This window comes from Micropterus salmoides, unplaced genomic scaffold (genome assembly GCF_014851395.1).
Source record: "Micropterus salmoides isolate LMB-PRFRI ecotype aquatic unplaced genomic scaffold, ASM1485139v1 Ms_hic_scaffold_21, whole genome shotgun sequence".
Taxonomy (NCBI): Eukaryota; Metazoa; Chordata; class Actinopteri; order Centrarchiformes; family Centrarchidae; genus Micropterus; species Micropterus salmoides.
The window spans coordinates 6,020,538-6,041,524 of record NW_024041262.1 but is presented as its reverse complement, the minus strand read 5'-3'; the positions used below and the strand labels follow the sequence as shown (position 1 = coordinate 6,041,524).

The 20,987-nt window shown below is 39.4% G+C and overlaps 2 protein-coding genes across 2 annotated transcripts in view; both read left to right on the top strand.

Annotated features, from left to right (window-relative positions):
• LOC119916489 (glucagon-like peptide 2 receptor) overlaps positions 1-2,979 on the top strand; it is a 5,095-nt gene extending 2,116 nt beyond the window's left edge. Inside the window, exons 2-4 of the mRNA XM_038736525.1 lie at positions 227-365; positions 455-496; positions 1,221-2,979. Of these exons, the coding sequence (XP_038592453.1) occupies positions 227-365; positions 455-496; positions 1,221-1,589 (550 nt within the window). The 3' untranslated portion in view covers positions 1,590-2,979. The remainder of the gene's footprint in view (positions 1-226; positions 366-454; positions 497-1,220) is intronic.
• Positions 2,980-11,415: 8,436 nt separating this feature from the next.
• On the top strand, positions 11,416-20,399 carry LOC119915738 (6-pyruvoyl tetrahydrobiopterin synthase-like). Its single transcript, XM_038735455.1, has 6 exons — positions 11,416-11,573; positions 15,022-15,101; positions 15,224-15,246; positions 15,550-15,606; positions 19,470-19,540; positions 19,621-20,399. Exons 1-6 carry the CDS (start codon positions 11,482-11,484, stop codon positions 19,742-19,744), a joined length of 447 nt encoding a protein of 148 aa, XP_038591383.1. The 5' UTR covers positions 11,416-11,481; the 3' UTR covers positions 19,745-20,399.
• Positions 20,400-20,987: the final 588 nt, after the last annotated feature.

Below are 20,987 nucleotides of genomic sequence, written 5' to 3'. Positions count from 1 at the left end.
TGGATTAACATTTAAATGTTAATCACTCCCATGTACAGCAGAAATTTAAATGTCACCACATAAACTCAGGCCTCTTTATTCCACCTTAAATGTCACCACAGGAGGGACCCTCATGCATATATTTACAACGCTTTCCTTTCTCCCACATTTTACACCATTTCCCCCCTGTGTGTGTCCTAACAGTCTGTAATTATGCACCACAGTTTATTTTGTTTATGCCCTTCAGCTTGGCCCGAGCAACACTGGTACTGATTCCTCTGCTGGGAATCCATGAAGTGGTCTTCACTGTGCTGATAGATGAATGCGTGGAGGGCAGCAGTCGCTACGCCAGGAACTTCGTCAACCTCACTCTCAGCTCATTTCAGGTAACACCTGTAAAGTTAATTACATACCTGACAACTCATCTTGTTCTAAATCCACATTAAACATGACTTGTAATTTGTAAACCTTTCAGGGATTCTTGGTTGCTGTGCTGTACTGTTTTGCTAATGGAGAGGTATGTTTCTTCTTCTGTATGTACTGTGATTTTCACGGATGTTGTAGAATCATAATTGTGTATACTATGAATTGTGGAACTTAAGGCAAAAAGGGAAGAAGTCAATTGTTGGTTTGGGCTTTTTTAGCCTCTTTTAGCTCATTGTTTTGGTTTGCCACAAACCAAATTCACTCACATTAACCTCATTCCCAGTAGCAGAAATGAATGCTCAAACCACCTGTAAGCTACCTGCCCAGCACCAAATGACAGACAGTTAGCAAATTCACTTTGCAGAACTTTATTTAGCTCAGCTATACTATCAGTAGACTTACAGAACGTTGAATCATCAGCGTACATCATCATAACTGCTCTAATCAAAACAGGGAGTAGGACTAGTAAAACTGAAATGAGGAAAGTACCCAGGCATTTTCTTGGGAAACCCCACATTCAAAATTTGTTTAGTTGAAAAACAACAATTAAAGTAAACACTTCATTCTATTAGTCAAGTACAGCAACTATTCTTCCAGCTGACAGCATTTGCAGTGAATCCGTATGCCAAAGTTATTTCAGCAATAGTTGGTTGATAATATCAAAAGCAACACTGAAGTCAAGCAACACAGCACCAACATTTGTTTTGTCAATTGATCCATTTATCAGTCATTTGTGTTAAAGCAGTACAGGTGGCCTTCTTTGAAGGCATGTTGAAACTGACAGTTAATTATTTTCTTTACTTACTGGAATTTAGGTCCAAGCTGAACTGAAGAAGCGCTGGCAACTCTTTCTGTTTACCAACCACTTCCAGTTCAGGAGCTGTTTTCAGGGTGTGCCGCTCAAACATCTGTGGAAGTGCACTCAAGTGCACCGCCCACACTGCTCTCGGCAGAGTTACTCCTACGACGAGGGTGGCACCTCCACAACGCACCCACATCTGCTTCAGGTGGCTGTACATGGAGGAGGTGGGGGGCTTGGACTAGGAGAGGTTAAAGGCCAGGGGTTGATGGGCTGTGACACAACAGGGCTTGACTTTCTCACCAGGAAGAGCCTGTCCAGTAGTGATGGAGAGATAACGCTCGGGGAGACCATGGAGGAAATTATAGAGGAGAGTGAGTTCTGATCTCCTTTAGTTTGTTGGTATCACTTAACATTAAGTGATGCGTACTGACAGAAAGATGAAGGCGAAATTACGAAATATACCCTTCCATGAAGGAAGGAAGAGTGACAGAAAGTGAACATCAACTAAGTTGAGTCTTGGGGCGTTGTCCTGTAGATGGGCTCTGTAAAATCTAGACCTTCATTATTTGTTTATATTGTGCATTTGTATTCCCAAATAAAGCCATCTCAAAATAGTTGACACAGACAACCTTATGGACGGGTTACACGACGAAATCCTTGCTAAATTAGCCGAAATACAGGCTTGGTAACTACTTGCAGGGCTAGTTGGTGAGCTAATTGCTAACACTTCTAGAAAGCTGTTTACTCCCTCTTGGCAGTAATCCCCTAATTTGCTAGCTTGCTAACAGACAGTAAGCAAGCGTGTTAGCTTGGTCGCTAGTGGGACGATTCCACACATTAGCAACATTATCAGGAGATGTATTTTTGCCATCAACTCCTCTTTAAAATCTCCAACAGAGGAGGGTTAGCTTAAAAATAGAAGTGGATAGTGTAACACAGTTAAAAACGCTGATTGGTCAGTACTGATCTTGTTAAGTACTGTCAGGACGGTTTGCTGTCGATTCACCAAAAGACCAAGAAAGATTTGCATGGATTTACATAAATTTACTGATCACAGTGATTCCATTTGGACTTAATTTATTTTACTGTGAAATGTCACCGTTTTAAATGCTGGTGTAGCTAGACCTTAAGTACTGATTGGTCTCTGGGTCTCAAATACTGAAGTTTCTATGTGTAGTCGAATGTGTGCACTATAAAGATCCTATGAATTGATGTTATTACTTCCTTAATGTGATGTACAGAAAGTTTGATTAAATAGGAAGGGCAAACAGATGTTAAATGGGATCAATGGGATTTCTTAGGTTCAGCACGGGGTTGCCACTGTAAATGCACTGTTTTCATGACTTATCTACGGTAACAGCGTAAACATACATTGACTTACATGCAACTGCAGGCATATAAGGTTAAGTTTGTGCAATTTTGTACTCACAGAAAAAATGTACAGTGCAGCTAATACTAAACAAATGCAACAGCAGTGTTTTCACAGTTTTATGTACCATGTAACATCTTACTATATCTGGCCAGTTATAAATATCCATATGACACAACATCTGGATTGATATGTGCATATAAATACAATGTATTTGTTGTCTGAATGTGAATAATGCAAAGGCTCTATGTGCAGCAAGTTTTAAAGGCTTTTCCTGTTTTCTATGCATTTGAAGCTTAAAATGTATCAAAGATATTGTTGTACAGGTAAAACTATCACACAATTTGTACATGTAGCTTCACAACAATGTATGTGCACAAATTAAACAACAGTTAAACTGTTAGTACTGTCTTATTATGGACCTGACAGACCAACAGCAGCTAAACTTTCCATTTGGGATTTATATATATGGGATGAAATGGCTTTGTAAAACATTTTGGCTACTCTCCATAAAACAGTCTTATTCCAGGTGGGGATTAAATGAGTCCAGCCAGATCTTAGGAAGCAGGTATAGACCATTTCCACCTACACAGAAATTCTGCAAAATATATAATGCTAATAACTTTCCTACCTTGGAATCAAACTCGATTCTCTGGTCTCTGAATGCTGATAATGATTCAAAAGAAGCACTTTATTTTCTTCCTCAATGTTGTATAATAGCACAGCAGCAGCTTTTAGGTCGATCACTGGGATTTACATGTTGTTGAGTTTGCTGTTTCACCACTAATTTTACAGTCAACCCTGACCTGATACAACTTAGTACATTGTAGTAAAATTTACATAATGCAAGTTATTTTTGCTGCCAAAGGTAGGAATTTCATGAAGCTGCAAGTATTGAAGATAGGAAATGTTGTAATGTTTGTAACGTGAAACATCCCCATCCTATTTAATTATAGGGAAATTAAACAAATTTATCAAAACTTTTAATTTGATCAGTCTCTTCAGAAGCAATTGAATTCTTCCAGATTGACCTTGTTTTCAAAGAAATCATAGACAACTATGACGACCCAGTTCTTGCGGGCCCAGTTCTCAGGAAGAAGCAGGACTCAACATTACTTCTCATTCATTGGGTTAGAACACAGAGCCAGCTTCTTTTCAGAAAGTTAGCACAGAAGAGGTTTTGTATCTGCCCACCAGCTCCTAAATAGCTTTTTTTCTTGAAATCATTTAAAGGAGCCAGTGACACCCATAGCTTAGAGGGCTACACCTATACTCATAGAATCTGTCGTTACAATATGTAACTATTTCATATAGGCTTCACCTCTGCATTACAGCTACGCCACCGCTGCCGGAGCTAATCGCGGCCATTCTAGTCAATGCTTGTAAGTCCACCAGATTCAGCCGCACCGCATCCCACCAGCATCTATATTTGATGGAAGCCCCATCAAGCAGAACAGAGCACAGAGCTTCCGGGCAGGAAGTCAGACACAGAATGGCATAGAAAATCCTGTCAATTTTCAAAATAAAACACCCTATCATAAAACTACATAAAACACGGTTAAAACAGACACATAAAGAAATAATTTAACTACATAGCCTACTTAATCATAGTAGAAGCACAAAAAGCAAGCACTAATGACCAAATCAACAAAATCTAAACATGTCAGCAAAATCAGGCAGGCAATGCTCCTTGTGGGATTTGCAGCCTGCAGAAGGCAGAACAAAACAGGGTCACAGAGAGCTGTAAAGAAGGTAGTAGAAGCACAAAACGGACAAATTAATAACAAGTCAATAATGTGGGGCAGGCTACACGCTCCGCTGCTGAAACGCTTCTGAGATGTTTCCAGCGGGCACTAATGTCAGGCAAAACCATGGCACAGCTGTAACGCGACACAGCCGGAGTCAGTGGACTTTGGCAGTAAGGTGATGGCTAGTGGGTTAAAGGCGAAGCAGGATGAGTCAACGTCTCATCAAGCGGTACCACCAAGCACAGACACACTTGCCCAGAGCACTAATACAGCAGCCCCCACCCGGCATTGCACAATGCGTAACGCTGCATTACACATGCCCAAATGGCACATCATCGAATATCTCATATTCTCCATGCCCTAACAAGGCTGGGGACAGAGAGGAGGGCCCCTGCTGGTGTAGAAATCAGTTCCAGTTGAAAACAGAGCAGGGCTGACATGAACGGCACCTCTCCCTGTGCAGCTCTCCCTGTGCAGCTCTCCCTGTGCAGTCCGGCGAATGGGAGAACGCATCGCATGTCCACAGATAACAGTCACTCTGACTGACTTTTTTTTTTTTTATCCACCACCGCTCCCTTGATGGAGGGAAACGTGACAGGACTGCACTTAGATGGCTGGCTAACGGCCAACACCCCGGCCATTTCATCCTGCGGAGCGTGCTACTGGGCCAAGCGGCCGCTTTATGAATGACGACGAGAGCTCCCGGAGGAGCCCACTGATCACTGGGAGAGAGGCGGAAGCAGATAGTACCCCGGGAGTAGTGCACAGCTTTCAGTGCATCTCATGTGCACGAGAAATGAACCCACTAGCGATAGCCTTAGAGGGCGAAGCCCAGGGCTGGCTGGGACAAAAGATCGGCCCTAGCATTTTTGGCCCACGCGGCCCACCAAAATGAGTCAGAGACCCCTCACCAATACTCCATCAGATTAGGGATGTGACGAAACACTTAGCCATAAGACGTAACATTGCACAAGATTGGGGCCATGACATGACAAGAATATATTAAAGTTTAAAGTATATTAGAGTTTTTTTCTATATTTACATTGTATTGCAGGCTTATTGTGCAAATAAACCTTTTTCATAGCATTTTTATTTGTTAATTAACATTTCTTGGTGTAAGCTATTTTTCAGAACATTTTAATAAATGCTTTCAAAAAGTGGTGGGTAGCCTACATGTCCCCAGCGTCCCCACTGTAAATGACCCTCCCTTCCCTACAGGCTGAGCTACTCCATGCTTACCGAGAGAAGGAGTTATGACATTTTCCTCACCCTATTTGAAAAGGAAGACCATTCTCCTCTCTGTCATGGTGGCGAAGTGGTCAATAACCAAGTTAAAGAATTTCCCACTGGCTTTTTCGTCCTCTGCAACAACAGGCAGTCGAAGTTTGGCGCTACTAGCTAGCCACACTGTATGGATCTAGTTTTCCTCATTGAACGTCCAGAACGTCCCTTTTTTCTCTACACGCCCAGCTCCAGTTTTGGCGTTGGTCTTCCGTCAGATTTAATCTTAAATTGCTGCTGTAGTGGTAGTTTAGTAAAACTATTTATTATAACTAAATATTATATAAGGCAAGAAACAGAGAGCAGAGGGGGCTGGTAAGAGATGTGATTGGGCCGGACAAGTGTCAGTATAGGAAATTACCCAATGGGTCGCTGTCCATGGTTTATGGGCCGATCGTTGGCCCATTAAAAAAAAACAAAAAAACAAAACAGTTACATAATTTACTTACACCGGCCACAAAGGTGCGTCGGCCAGATTACCAATCCAGCTCTGGCGAAGCCTATACTAAATAGAACCATCGGCGTCGCCAGGTCATTTTTCCAGGGCTTTAGCCCCAAAAGCTTTGACTGTAGCCCCCAATGTAACTCAACAACAGCAACAAAAATATTTCCATGTTAATAAGCAATAATCTTCATGATGCAGCCTCTCTCGCAGGTCTGCAAAGAGCAGAGGCTACTGGAAATAATATTGCTACATTTTGTTTAAAGTTCACTTAACGTGACCCCCCATCGTTACTCAGCCTGCCTGCGTTTAGAGGGAGCACGAGAGAGAGAGAGAGAGAGAGAGAGAGAGAGAGCGCATTGCTCACAGCTTCAGGGCTTTATCCGGACTTCTGAATTGTCCATAGCAAAATTGTAATCAATACATTTAAATAGAAATGTTGCCGGTCAGTGTCTAGTCAGTGTATATGCTACACAAACGGGTAACAGTCGCTGCAAAGTAGTGAGAGGGTAACATGATACACCTGTTCTCTGTGTCAGAGACACTTTGCTCTGTTTGACTGTCTCTCTGCTCCAGGATGCTTCATTCCCTCTAAAGCAGCTGTGAGCTGCACTTTATCAGAGGTGCTGAAGTGAACATTTGTGTGAAATGGTGGTGGTTGTTGCTGTCTGATCACAAGTGTTTTCAGTTTCGGTTTTCTTCCTCTGATGAAGAGCAGCGTGCTTGTCTCATCGATTAGGCTACAAGTCAAATTATTATTTATATAGGCCAAACTGTTTTAAAAAATGGGCCAACGATCGGCCCATAAAGCATAGGCCTATACTGACATTGGGCTGGCCCAATCACATCTCTTACAGCACTCACTCCCTCCTCCTCTGCTCAGCTGATTCTTGTGTTGTGGTCCAAAAAAATACTAATTCGCCAAATGCGCGTAAAAACCAATATAGATATAAGTAAAAAAAACAAACTTCTGATTACTGCATTACATTCTAACATATTTTTATACTCAGAATTGTCACCTGCCACCTAAATTTTGTCCTTCCCGTTATAAAGATAAAGACATTTCCACCATGAATTGGTGCAGAAAATGTCTCTAGAATTCAGGAAATTAAGTGTTAAATGCTCAAATGTTTCAGGGGAGGACCCCCAGACCTCCCTATTTAACTTCAGTGTTAATTAATTAATTATCAATAGTAATTATAAATTTCATAATAAATGTAGGCTATATATATAAGTTACTGTTACTGCTTTATAGACATACTTTGGGTAGGTGGCAAAGGGGGTGGGGTTAAAATATAAAGATTTCTGTGCTGGGCTAAGCCCCCAATGTTGAATGGAACCAACATGGTCTTCTCCAGTTTCCTGACTGTATCCTAATCCAAAACATAAAAATAGTGATGATTAAAAAAACAGTCATGGAAAACACAGTTTAACCAACAGCTATATCAGCAGATCATTAAACCAGTTTCCTTGAGAGTGTTAACTGCTTTAACTGTCACATACATTTTAACACTACTAATAAGTTAACAGAATTTTGCTCTACATTATATAGTATAATAGTTGCACAGATAATCCTACACAATTACACAGATCCTAAAAGCAATGGTTACAGAGATATCTGTCCATTGGTCAGTAGATGGCAGTTTAGTTACATGGTAAAACAGGTTAATTCTGTGAATTAACAACTTGCTAATTTCATGTAATACAAAAATAAAAGATGAGTTGAACATCACCCCACATGTTGGGTGAGAAGAAAGTGCGTGCACGCGTGTTCTCTTCTCTTTACCAAACCAATCAAGGAGATGGTACATGGTTCTTCACATCTTGCTGTGACTTCATTATGTTGATGACATATCTTCTCAGTGGTGAGAAGTTCTTGTCTTGTCTGTTTCCAAATTGACATCTTTGCTATCACAGAAAGTGAATCTGCTGCCCTGAAGAGTTTGCACTGTGCGTGTGAGACTGTGAATGTGGGAGACAAGTATTGCAATCGATACAATGGACAGTAGAAATAGGTTTAGAGAAGAAAATGACTTTGAATAAATATTGTGAATCTTACATAACAATCATGAAGCAACAGGTGCAGCAGCTCCTCACAACATTTAAATTAAATAATTAATTAATTTATGCCTAAATTCTGTCCAATATTGTCATTGAAATGGACGGAAATAGATCATTTTAATGAATAAATTTGAATGAACAATGATGCTTTTATACATTAATTGGAGAAACTTGTATTGATGATAATAGTAAACGGAATGTCACCGCTTCTCTCCCAGGGGCTATTTTTGGATGCACTAATTTCTGGCCATAAGAAAACATCCTGGTCTAACCTTTGTACAGCGCTATGTCAAGCTGAATAATATGAAGATATCAATTTCTGTGCCACCTCAGAGTGAGTACTGGCCATAGCCTGGCCACTACAATGAAAAATGTCTGGCTCTGACCACTAATGGAAGTATCCCATTAGGGCAAAAACATCTGGGTAATTAAAGGTTTTAAAAAGGAACAGTGGGAGTGCAGTGACGGATGTCTATCCTACACACGCATGTCTGCATGCACCAACCTGTAAGGGAGCATAACAGCAACATGTTTCACATCTAGACTGACAGCATAAAGCTTTTGAACTGTTGTGTAGTTTAAAAAAGTTTTATGCAAAGTAATCTCTCCCCATGTTTTTTGTAGTCTTGTATATCTCTCCTTTTTTCTTTATCACACCATCTTATTTTTTGCCTTTCCCAAGTATATTTTCGTACTGTATATATGCATGTATGAGTAAAAGTTCATGCCACGAACCACAAATAAGAAATATTAATCATGTCTGCAAACTCACGAAAATTTCTTTTAGTAGATCCAGCTCTTTAGATTAGATTAGATTGCTCTCAGCAAAAAATCCAGTTCCTACCAAATTTGTGCTCCAACAGTTACATAGCAGCCAGTAGCCACAGCATTTGTGTCAGCTCTCTTCTGTCCACATCACATTAACTCAAAGCAAGTTTGTGTCTCAGTTTCAAAACATTTTGTTACAACTCATTCCAACTGTCTGATTACAGCGTGAACGGTGCGGTTCGGTTTATTACTATCAAGGCGTATGCAAGTGTTGCAGCTGGGCGGAGTTGAAGTCATCCTTATCAGTAATAATTCCAATTGTATTTTACTGCGTGTAAAAAATTATGCGTGGCTTGACAGCATGGGAAAAATGTCAATTGCGTGAGTCTCGCAAGACAGTTTTTACCTGACGGGAAATCTCGTCACATTTTAATCTGTGACGAGATCTGGTACAACAAGATCACCCCTAATATATATATGTTGGTGTAATTTAGCAGAGGATGCAAAGGATGTGGGAATAAATAAGTATTTTTGTGCAGATATTATGTACATATATATATATATATATATAATGTAAACAGTATTTACAATATAGAGTGTGAACAGCACAGAATTACAGAATGATAGAATGATGAATAAATAATAAGTAGTAAACAGTTTTATATTATAGTCAGAGTTACTGGGTTGTTATTCAGGGTTTGTTCCTGACACTGTGTTTCATCAGAGTGATGGCCTGTGTGAAGAAACTGTTCCTGTGTCTGTTCATTTTGGCACAGTGCTTTGCGCCACAGGAGAGGAGCTGGAACAGGTTGTGTCCGGGGTGAGATGGATCTGCAGTGATATTTCCTGCCTGTTTCCTGACTCTGGACATGTGCAAGTCCTGAATGGAGGGCAGGTTGGCACCAGTGATCAGTCGTGACTGTCGTACAGATTTTCAGGCAGGATGGTGACACACCGTCTGGGTCAGGAGCCTTCCTGATTTTCTGCGACTCTGTCAGCATGTTTGTAGCCAGCTTATACCGGATTTTGTCCCCACTTCTGAAGGCCTCCTCTGTGGTCTGACGAAGCTGCCTAAGTTTTGCTGTAAACCAGGATTTCCTCATAGATGAGATTAAATGGAACAGCAATCGGGGGCGATTTGGTGTTCAGTATCTTGCCCAGGAAGGACTTCGACTTGCCGACTGGAGGAGCCAAGGGATCCAACCACAGTTAATGGGCAACCCAATCTACCTCCTGAGCCACAGCCGTCCGCAGATGGCTCGTTCACACTTTAACAATAACCAGTTACAGAGACGAGCAGCCCTGCACCAAAGCCCATGAGTGAATTACACTCTGAAACGGTAGGGCTGCCAAATAATGAAGATCTATCAGTTGTGGAAACATCACACCTTGTCTCTGCGGGACAGGAGTCTCTCGCCGCTGGAATCATCTGTCCGTCATCTTCTGTCCATCATCTTCTGTCCATCATCTTCTGTGGTCATTGCTGTTTTGTTCTTTGTTGATAAGAAGGATGGCACTTTGAGACCTTCATGGCCTTAAGGTACCCACTCCACTTAATCAGCTATGCTTTGGTCCCCCTATATAGTGCCACTGCCTTTACAAAACTGGACCCACGCAATGCATACAACCATTTTGCTGCATAAACTTACTGAAGAAAGGGATCTGACTGTTTTTACAGATTTTACCACCCCTGCACCAGCCAATATATAAAAATATAAAACTACGGTTTATACTGTACATGTATGCTGCATGTATCAATAATTGATCTCTGAAAGGAACCTAAAGTTACCACCATACTTTTACTCAGGCCATGACACATTTTACAAGGATGGCTTTTGTGGACCTGCAAGTTAACTGACTGATTTACCAACTACTACTTTACTATTTAAAAAAACCTGGCCCTGTAGGGACCCTTTCCATAATGTTAATAACACTTAATAACATTAACAATCAGGGCCGGTCAGCGACAAACACAGGCACTTTAGTGGATGTACTTTGACAGGCAAATGCCCTCACGGATTACGTTGCAGTCCTGTTTCCCTGCTTCGACTGCAGCGTGCTTGCTCAATGCTGGACCAATTTCAGAGAAAATGTTATAGACGCAAAAACATTTGAAAATAGTGTCCAGGTTGAAAAATATCTAAGTTACTTCCAGTATGATCCGATTAGTTAATATAACCACTGATTTTTATGCAGTTGGTTTTTAATCATTTGACATGTGATAAAGAGATGTAAGTAATTAATTCATAAATACATGATAGCAAGAGTAAATAGACAATGACCTATCTTGCCTATTGTCAACTAGCGTTTTCTATTAGTTTGACAAATGTGTTACAGACCTCTCATAGAAAACAATGTGTACATAAAAAGTAGCCTCAAATAATGCAATTTGTTACAGCCTGTCTTGTTTTCTGTCACTCCAAACCCTTTCAGCCTGAGGGGTTTTGTTGTGCATCTGGGACATGTGAGCTGTATTTACGCACTGGTTTGAGCCAATGGCGGGGCAGCGTGAGTCACGGGGGCTGGAGCTCTGGCAGCAGACTATTTCATCCCCTGTTTTTTCCGCACGGCAGATTATTTCTCGTCCCTCTCTCGGGTGCTGACCATGGCTGGATCCTCAGTGAGCGGCAGCGGAGCGGAGCGTATGGTATACATCACCCGGGTGGAGAGCTTCAACGCCTCTCACCGACTCCACAGGTAGTTCAACCACCGCTTTGTGTTGTGACAGAGCGTTACAGCAGCCTCTGTTTCCTAAATCTGTTTGGCTTACTGTAATAGCCTATAGTAGCAGTTTTTATACGCAAAGACAGCGGCGAGCGAAGGTCCTCGGCATGGAAAAGACAATGTATCCGATCTACAGCGCGGATAAAGCGGTATCCATGTTACCGATGCTCGTTTATGGTCAGTACTGTACATTTTACATGACTCAAACCTGTGGCATTAGCATCTGTCTTGTGGGATTTGTAGTTTATTCCATTGTTCCAATCCACAGACACGACTGGTGCTGCCTTCACGTGCTGTCGTAAAAACAAAGAGCGTGATAGGCTCACCCATGACTGGTCCGTATAAATGGGAATTTTCTGTATAACAGACAGGCAGTAAAACAATAATGATAAACATCATCGTGATATAATTTTCCCCAACAACAATATAGTCTAACAAATGTTATACACATAAATAAATGATTTAACTCATTTGCAACAACGAATCAGCTCCTAATTTTTCTGTTAAGATATTTATTTTGTTGAGTAACTGAAAAAAGATCTTACTTAATTTTACCCATGCATAGGAAAAAATATTTTATCATAATTGTTTTGAATATTCTACCTCAGATTTGATCCACTGTTTGGCAAGTGCTTGTCATGTTATGACTATAAAAAAAGTTTAAAAACTGTGTTTTGATATTTATTGTCATAATTATTGATATTGAATTATATGACATTTTTTATTGCAATAACATTTTTGGCCATATCGCCCAGCCCTGCGGACAGGGGTAAAAATGGTAGGGCAAATAACAATGTGCATAAGAAAATACAAGCAATAATCAGGCTATATTGCTAATGTGCTAGTATAATGCTAATTGCAGACCAGTCTTCTTAAGGATTCCTCTTAACAAATTTGCACTGCACAATCTGATCTTTGACCTAAAATAGACCTACCACCTGACCTCTAAACCAAAAAATCAGCCAGGGAACTCAGGATGTCTTAAGCAGCCATATTTTTTGAAGCCCGGCCGGGGAGACAAGGCATTAGCAGTAAGGAGTGAGAACATAGTGTTGTACCAAACCAAATCTGAAGGATACATGCTGGTTAGTATTTGTCCTTCCTAGACCTACAGGGATTCACTAGGTGTCCAAATAAGGTTATTATTGATCCATCTATAAATGTGTGAAGATTCTATTGGATAAAACAAGACATTGTGCTTACCTAAGTTAACCGTAGTCACGTTGTTTGTCATTCAAGTCACATGCAACACTTTCTAAAGACAGCTAGACAGTCTGCAATAACACAAAATAAAGATATTCGCAACCTTGGGTTACCTAGGAGATGGCGAGTCACATGCGGTCACCTTACTTACTTACTTTAGCTCAGCCAAAGATCTGGACATGACCTGGGGAAACCCTGTGTGATATTACCCTTAAAGAAGGAACATTCCTTCACAGTTCCCCCCTTTTTGAGCAACAGATCGGCTCAATCACCAAATCGTCACACTCACTGAGGGACTAGCAACACCCTCAAGGCGAGTGGTTCTTAAACATTTTCTGTCATGCCCCCCTTCAAAAGCTGAAAAATGTCCACGCTCCCCTCCACTCACTAACTAACTAAACGGATTAAATTCTTATCAATCTTTAACAACACTGGGGGAGCAAAAAATACAAAAAGAGCCCAGTTTAATTTGATTGAAATAAAAGAAATAATACAGTACAGCACGATAGCAAGTGTTTTTTTCCCCCTACATAAATCCTGTTCATTCAACTTAGTTCCACTCCATCCATGCACCCACTGCAGCGGTTCTGTGCCTGCCCCTCCAGACTGAGAAACACTGGCCTTGACAGTTCAAAAGGAAAAATCCAAAATGCACTCATTGATAAACTGGGTCATACAAACGTCACAAACACATCAAATCATTTGAAGGCAATTAAATTATTATACTGAATAAACTTTATTACAACAAATTGGAAGACACTCAGTTTGGTACTTACTTATTAATAACTCAAAACCAAATATACAAAATATGAGCAAAACATACAATATTATATAAAATGAAAAGAACACAGTGAGTCCTCTTTTACCCAATCAATGGACAGCATTACTCTCCTTCATACAGGTCTTCTGTTGTGAGCCCCTCCCTCTGCTGTCCTCTGAGCCATTGTGAGGAGGGGAGTTTCTCCCTTTTGTCTGAAGCACATTGCTTTCCTCTAAAACTAGAGTAATCTGACCTAAAGTAATCTAATCTAGGTCTGTGTTTGACCTTTGAAAATGTCTTTATCTGACAATTGAAATGATTTATTTTAAAGATAGTTTCTACTACTACTCTGCAGTTGGGGCTTGTAACACAGCCTGTAGCATGGGCAGAAGACATGCAGCAACATATTTAGCTCTCTGTCCTATGACATCCCTCAACAGATCAGACACCCACTGCTGGCCACACTGTCATACACTCTCTGGATTTCTTTGTTGTTGTTTGTTTGTTTTTTGGGCTTAACAGTCGTGCCATTTGCAGTTTACTCTTATCAAACAACCCTTCATACGGCCATTCAGCCTTTATCTATACCCACATCTGCAAAGTGAAAAAACAAACAAAACTTCAACCTGTCTGTCTTCCTGTGGTTCCTGCAGGCAGGTGTGGGGAAACATTGCTTATATTGTGACACGAGATCAGGCTTCACAGGCTTGATTCAGTTGCCAGACACTGGCAGATTCATCTTTTTACTTTCACTTTTAGCATCCTGTAGTAAATCAACTACATACTCATTGTTAGCCTCTGCTGTGGACTGATTGTTAACTATATTTACAGAATCCACATTCAATAAACTGCAGCAGCAGCAGCATCAAAAGTTTTCACACTTCTTATTTTCTTACTTCTGTGGTTGGTCATTTGAAAACTTTGTAGTGAAAAACTGACATTTCACCTTGTGTCTGAAATGTGTATCGACGTCGAGGCCTCTGAAGGCAAACAGAGCCTTTGTTCTTCTTGGAACCAGCTTCAACATGGCTATTTATTAACTGAAATGAGCCATGTGTGCTTACCTTAGAACATCTTCCCAAAAGATTAACCTCATGGTGCAAACAACCACTGACTTCTGTGCTAGTTTATAAATCAAATCTCATCAAGTTTAGAGCTCACTGAATTAGTATGGACTTAACATAAACACCTTTGCCATCATTCAGTTTTGTTTCTGCTTGGCTGTGTTATGCAAATAACATTCTGCTAAATACTTTTTATCTGCATGTTCTTGAATAATCGATCGCATAGAGGATAAGATGAAAATCACATGAGAAAAAATAAACCAGCAATGAGGCTAATTGCTAATATGCTAATTATATTAATCTGTTTTTTACTGTTCTTCTTTGGCACAAATGTGCTCCATGCTGCCTGATCTCTAAATTAGTTGTGATAAATGTTACCTCATCTTCTTTCCAGCATTCACTTGAGTGATGAGGAGAATAAAAGAGTGTATGGAAAATGCAACAATCCCAATGGTCATGGACACAACTACAAAGGTCTGTCACACTCTTTAATTCGCCCCTGTTCTGTAGCACATTACATGGAGTGTGAATGTGAAACACTGCAGCTGCTATTTCAATGTCTCCCACTCATTCAATGCTCTCTTTTCTGCCCACAGTGGAGGTGACACTGTATGGAAAGGTGAATATCCTTCCTCCACTTAAGTAAGACGGTGTAGATAACCGGACTTGCTCTTTGACTCTTTGAGACATTTTTTAAACAAGTTTCATCACTTCATCACCAACAAGCTGTTCTTTTAAGTCTTTTAAGTGCAAAACAAATAATAAATAATAAATAATTTGACAAACATATAAGTGAAGGCTAACATGAAACTAAATCAAAATGTAAAGAGCCAGCCATGCTCATCATATGGGATGAAACATTTCCCATAGAGTCTGTATGTGACAAACACACGTTTCACCTTCATCCTGTGCATGTCTATAGGTTGATCGTCTCACTGGCATGGTCATGAACTTGACAGACTTGAAGAAGTGCATTGAGGTAAGATCATCTCATCAACAAGACTTTTATGCTGCTTTATACTTTTTCTCCACAACATGTCAGAGACATTTTTTGCATTATTTATTTGATTACTTTAGCTTGGATAGGGCTGCACAATTAATCAAATATCAAACAAGATTTAGATTTTGGCTTCCAAAGATTATAAAAACATGTTAATCGAGATAAAATGATTATTGTGCCACATGCTGTTTTGCAATCACACACTTTTTGTCTTGTGTTATAAATCCAGTGCACCCTTTCCTTTACAGCGGTGCCTCCTGCCCCTCCCTAAAAGCCCATACTCATGTTTAGTTCACCTTAGAAACGATTCATCGATAGAATCGATTCATAAAATGCTTCGACACAAATTCTTTGCATCGATGCTTCGTTTATCCATGTAACTATACAGCACAGAATTTCGCAGGGACATTTATTACTGTCGCACATCGCTCTTACGCAGTGGACACGACGTGATTAGAATGGAGCTGTTTGCAAAGTGGAGGAAGAGAGAGAAAACAGTGAGGGACAAAGAAGAAAGTGTCCAAACTATGGGATTATTTCAAGCTAAAGAAAACAAAAACTCTGTAATGTTACCGTCCGTCCACCGTAAAACAAAACTCTGATAAGCCTCTGCACGATGGCGCCTTATCAGAAAGCAGCCGGTGTTCTGCCAGCGGACCACAGACAAGGTAACAGTAACAGCAACTTTAGCATTTAACTGAAATCATGACTGATTGTTGAGTTGAAGCCAAAGTAAGCCGCAGACCTCAGCTGAAAATGTGCACACGTGCGTTTGTTCTCCTTTTTGGGCTGTGAGTTGTAACCTCACAGTCAGGAGTTAACTGGGTGTCGGGGAGCTGCACCTTTTAACTCCCCTGCAGCTCTCTCTGTAGCTCAGACAGTCTCTGTTACCTGTGTGTGCCAATCCATCCTTTCAACAATATTCTTTGTCTTTATAATTGCCATCTTTATAATAACAAACAACAGCTGTTTCTTGATAAAAGTGGTTTGGAAATCAGCGTCAGGTGACAGAGCCGCTGTCAGCTCCTGTAGTGTGTGTATTGATATCCCTGTCACCGATCAGTCACGTAGTGTGACAGCAAGTTGTGTGAACGTTGTGTATTCTGCACGAGCCTGTAGTATAACTTGTATAGCACTCGGGTGATGTTTGTGTTTGTAAAGCACCTGTCTGGTTGTTGGTCTGATGTTTGCTGTATGACACACTATGCATTTCTGAAAGGACTAATAAATATCTATCACCTATAAACGTGCACAGCTGATCCCCCCCCGCGCCGCCGCCAAGCAAGTACTTCTTAAACGACGCATCAATGAATCGTTGAAATAATCTATAGAAGCTTCAAATTCTAAAATCATAATTAGCTGCAGCCCTAGTTCACCTCCATTATGACGGGGGTACCTGCTATAACATAACATAAGTAGTCACCACTATTAGCTTAATAATAATAATAATAATAATAATCCTTATTTGTAGAGCACTTTTCAAAAACAAGTTACAAAGTGCTTTAACAAGTGTAAAGAATAATACAAAAAAACAAGATAAGAGCATGAAAACATTGAAAAGACTAAAATACAGATTAATATAAAATTAGTAAAATACGATAAAATAAAAGGGATAAAATAAAGTCAAATAAGATTGGGAAAGGCTCTCCTATAAAAGTATGTTTTAAGAAGGGACTTAAAAGAGTTCACTGACACTTAACCCTTTAAAGTCCTCACCAAGAAAAAAGTGATGGAAAAATTATTTCTTTACATTTCTTCTTTCATTAGGTCAATAACAATAATAACCCAAAAAATTTTTTTAACAGACACAATAGTTTTTCTGATATACTGCTCTACCAAACTGTTGAGATGGCTCTTCATGGTAATACTTAAATATGCATTTTAATACAAACAAACTTTAGAAAACATCATATAAAATGACAGTTAACAGCAGAGAAGGCAACTTCAACACTTAACTTTCAGCACCTTAACTGTGAAGACAGGGTTTATAGTGGAGTTCATACACAACAGCACTACACAGTAACTTCATTGATTTTTTAACATTTTGAATATTACAAACCTATTATTTCTGTTCTTTGAGTATTTCAGAAGAACACATCTGTATGTACTCTCAACCTTTTAGACAGACTTAGATACTGAGACAAAGTATCAATGTCTAGATCACTGCAAAATACAGTATTTACTTGATTTAGTGTGGCTGTTGTTCAATAATCAATGAAGTTACTGTGTAGTGCATACAGTTTGGTATGAACTCTACTGTAAACCCTAGATACGCAATAAGGGATGAAGTGCTGAAGTTGCCTTCTCTGCTGTTGACTGTAAAACAGATTTATTTCTGCAACAACTTAGCATTTTATATGATGAGGAGCCATCTTTCTGAAACCGGTCGGGACTGTCTTTGTCCTGCTGATTATCAGTAAAATGAATAGCCTGGCGTAACGGATTGAATCTCTTTACGTCTTGAGATGTGACTGCCGGTGCCAGTAGTCCATGGCTGGGAAGTTGAAAACACCTATGACAGGTTGTACTGCCAGGAAATAGTCAATCTCTTCGGAGCTAGTTTTGATCGGATCCCCCAACTCCTGCGCAGAGTACAGATTGGTATGTTCTGATATGTTGATGATCAGGAGGCTCTATTTGGTTGTTATCATCATCACTCAGATTAATGGCAGAGTTTTGAGGATTTTCTGGTATAAGGGCTGGAAAATTCTGTGGCCTTGCACCATAAAATGTTTTAGTGTCCATCTATTATTTGCGAAACAGAAAAGAGAAATCACACTTACAAACCATGTACTTATAATGCTAGTAATGTGAATACCAACACATGTCTAGATAGTTAGTTGGTTTTCAAGATATTTGTTTTTAAGTTTTTTATTCCATAAAAACTGTACATTTATTATCTTTTTATTATTATTTTGGTATAGCATGATTTCACCATTAAAAAGACATATTTATTTAATTAATTCAACATATATATAATGGAAACACATTATATATGTCATGTTAACAATAATGAATGTTCAGAAGTTTTCAATTTCATAGTAAGCAGTCAATTTGTATTACATTAGCTTAGCCAAGCTTTACCATGAAGTGCCAACTCTACCGTTTGGTAGAGCATGTATTTAGAAAATTAATTGACCCATATTAGACTTATTTGTTTTTGCATAATTCTGTTAAGTAATTCCTCTGGAACTATAATAAAATATCCTAACCTTTGAAAATTTCCACCAAAAAGACTCTTCATGTCTGCAGTGATTTTGACGATTTTAACTTCCTGTAAATAGGGTATCTGAAAAGGCATGCTGCTTAAAGAATCAGTGACAACTAGTGGATTTTTTTTTAGCACAGCATACCTACACCGAATGGTAGAGATGGCTTAAACAGGTTGAATTAAGTTCAGTACATTTTCCAATGAGATACAGTGACTTAAAATGTGGTCTTCCAAATGGTTGAGAGGACGTTAAAGGGTTAAGCCTACGGCATTGCCACTGATCAGGTTATAATTGTCCCATTATTCACTGAAAATACTGACAACTGCTAAAGTGAGATAGATGTAAGCATTAAGATTTAATGGGTTCTAATTGTAAATGTTGCTTCTTAATCTGGTTTAGATTTTCACTGATTTAAAAACACATAAACTAAAACTTTTGGACTTTTGTGGACAGAATAAAAACATGTTTGTGGCCTATAGATTTTGATTTTGTAAGCTTCCTACTCTGTGCAGGTTTCTTTCATACAACATATTTCATCAATTATGTCAGCTTGAAGCAAGCATGTCTGAACACCTGCTGTTATTCTGCACCTTTTCATTGATTGATTAAATGATTGCTTCCCTCCTGCAGGAAGTCATCATGAACACAATGGACCATAAAAACCTGGATAAGGACGTCCCATATTTTGCCAATGTTGTCAGGTGAGCCTCCTCAAATCAATTGCGTTCAGTTTCTACAGGTGATATGCACATTTGTACACTGGTTACTTCTCCCTTTTTAGCACAACTGAGAACGTGGCTGTGTACATCTGGGACAACATGGTGAAGCTGCTCCCACCCAACCTGCTCTACGAGATTAAGATTCACGAGACAGAAAAGAACATTGTTGTATATCGAGGCGAGTAATTGCTGTTCATTGAACTTCACTGTTTGCGTGCTGATTGTAGTTAGTTAGCTTGATATAGGTTTATAAAGACTGATGATATTGCTAGCTTTGCACTTTATAGACCAAAGATTTTGTAGCCAATCTAAATGTTCAGAATTCTTGCGGAAGTTTGAAAACATTGGACCAGTGAATCCCAACCTTAGTTGTGAACCCTAATCACAGTGTGCATTTGTGCACAGGTTGTAACCAGGTCAACCATAGAGACATTTTTTTTTGTTTTATTCAATTAGAATAATTAAAACCTTTGTTGGTACTTAAACTCTCCACTGAAACCCTTCACTACTAATAAACCATTCATATGAAATGTTACATTTGCACAGTACACTTACCAACAGTGTTTCAGCTGTAACTGTAGAGGACAGTAAAAAGATTAGAAAGATTATCAACAAATATCATCTCAACTCTCAATGAAGTCTGTTAGAATTATGTCTTTTGAATAGATGTTTACACTCAGACCACATTGTGGTTCACATCGTGAACCAGTGAAATAATGACATCTAGTGGTACAAGACCGTACATCTCTCAACTTGTTGCATTAAAACTGATTGTGTAGACGTTTTGCCAGTGTAGTGTTTAAATGGTTTCTTACAATAAAAGCAAGATGTTTGAAAATGAGTGAATTAATTATTTGTTACACAAATGAATGAATGGTTTTGTTTTCGTATAAGGTCATTTACATGACCCATCCCTCATTCAGACACATTAAAGGAGTAATCCAATGATATCGTATGTCACTTCCATAAAGCTGGGGGACTCACAAGAGACAGATTTTCAAAAGATTGTCAAAATCGATGCAGCAGAGGCTTAAATAGCCTGACTTTTATTTCCCTATACACTCTACTTTTATGTGAATTTCAGGAGTTGGTGCACTGAGATAAACAATTTACATTTAGCATTTATATTTGTGTCATGTATTCATTTAAGGAACATTACTGTCTCCCTATCTCCCTGCGCAGATCTGATGTTGTGGACTTTTCAGCTTTTGAAAGGGGTCATGACAGAAAAAGTTTGAGAACCACTGCTCTAGTGCATTAGAAATGCAGTGCACTCAGAGAAGTAATTGGTGTAATAAGATTTGACAGTTTACACAAATGAAGCAAGTTTAAAAATCTGCATTTTCATGTTGTACTAAAATAGATGCATTTGAAAAAGGTGGCAACACTGGTATAGCCCTTTAAAGTCCCTGGAAATGGAAATTTGAAC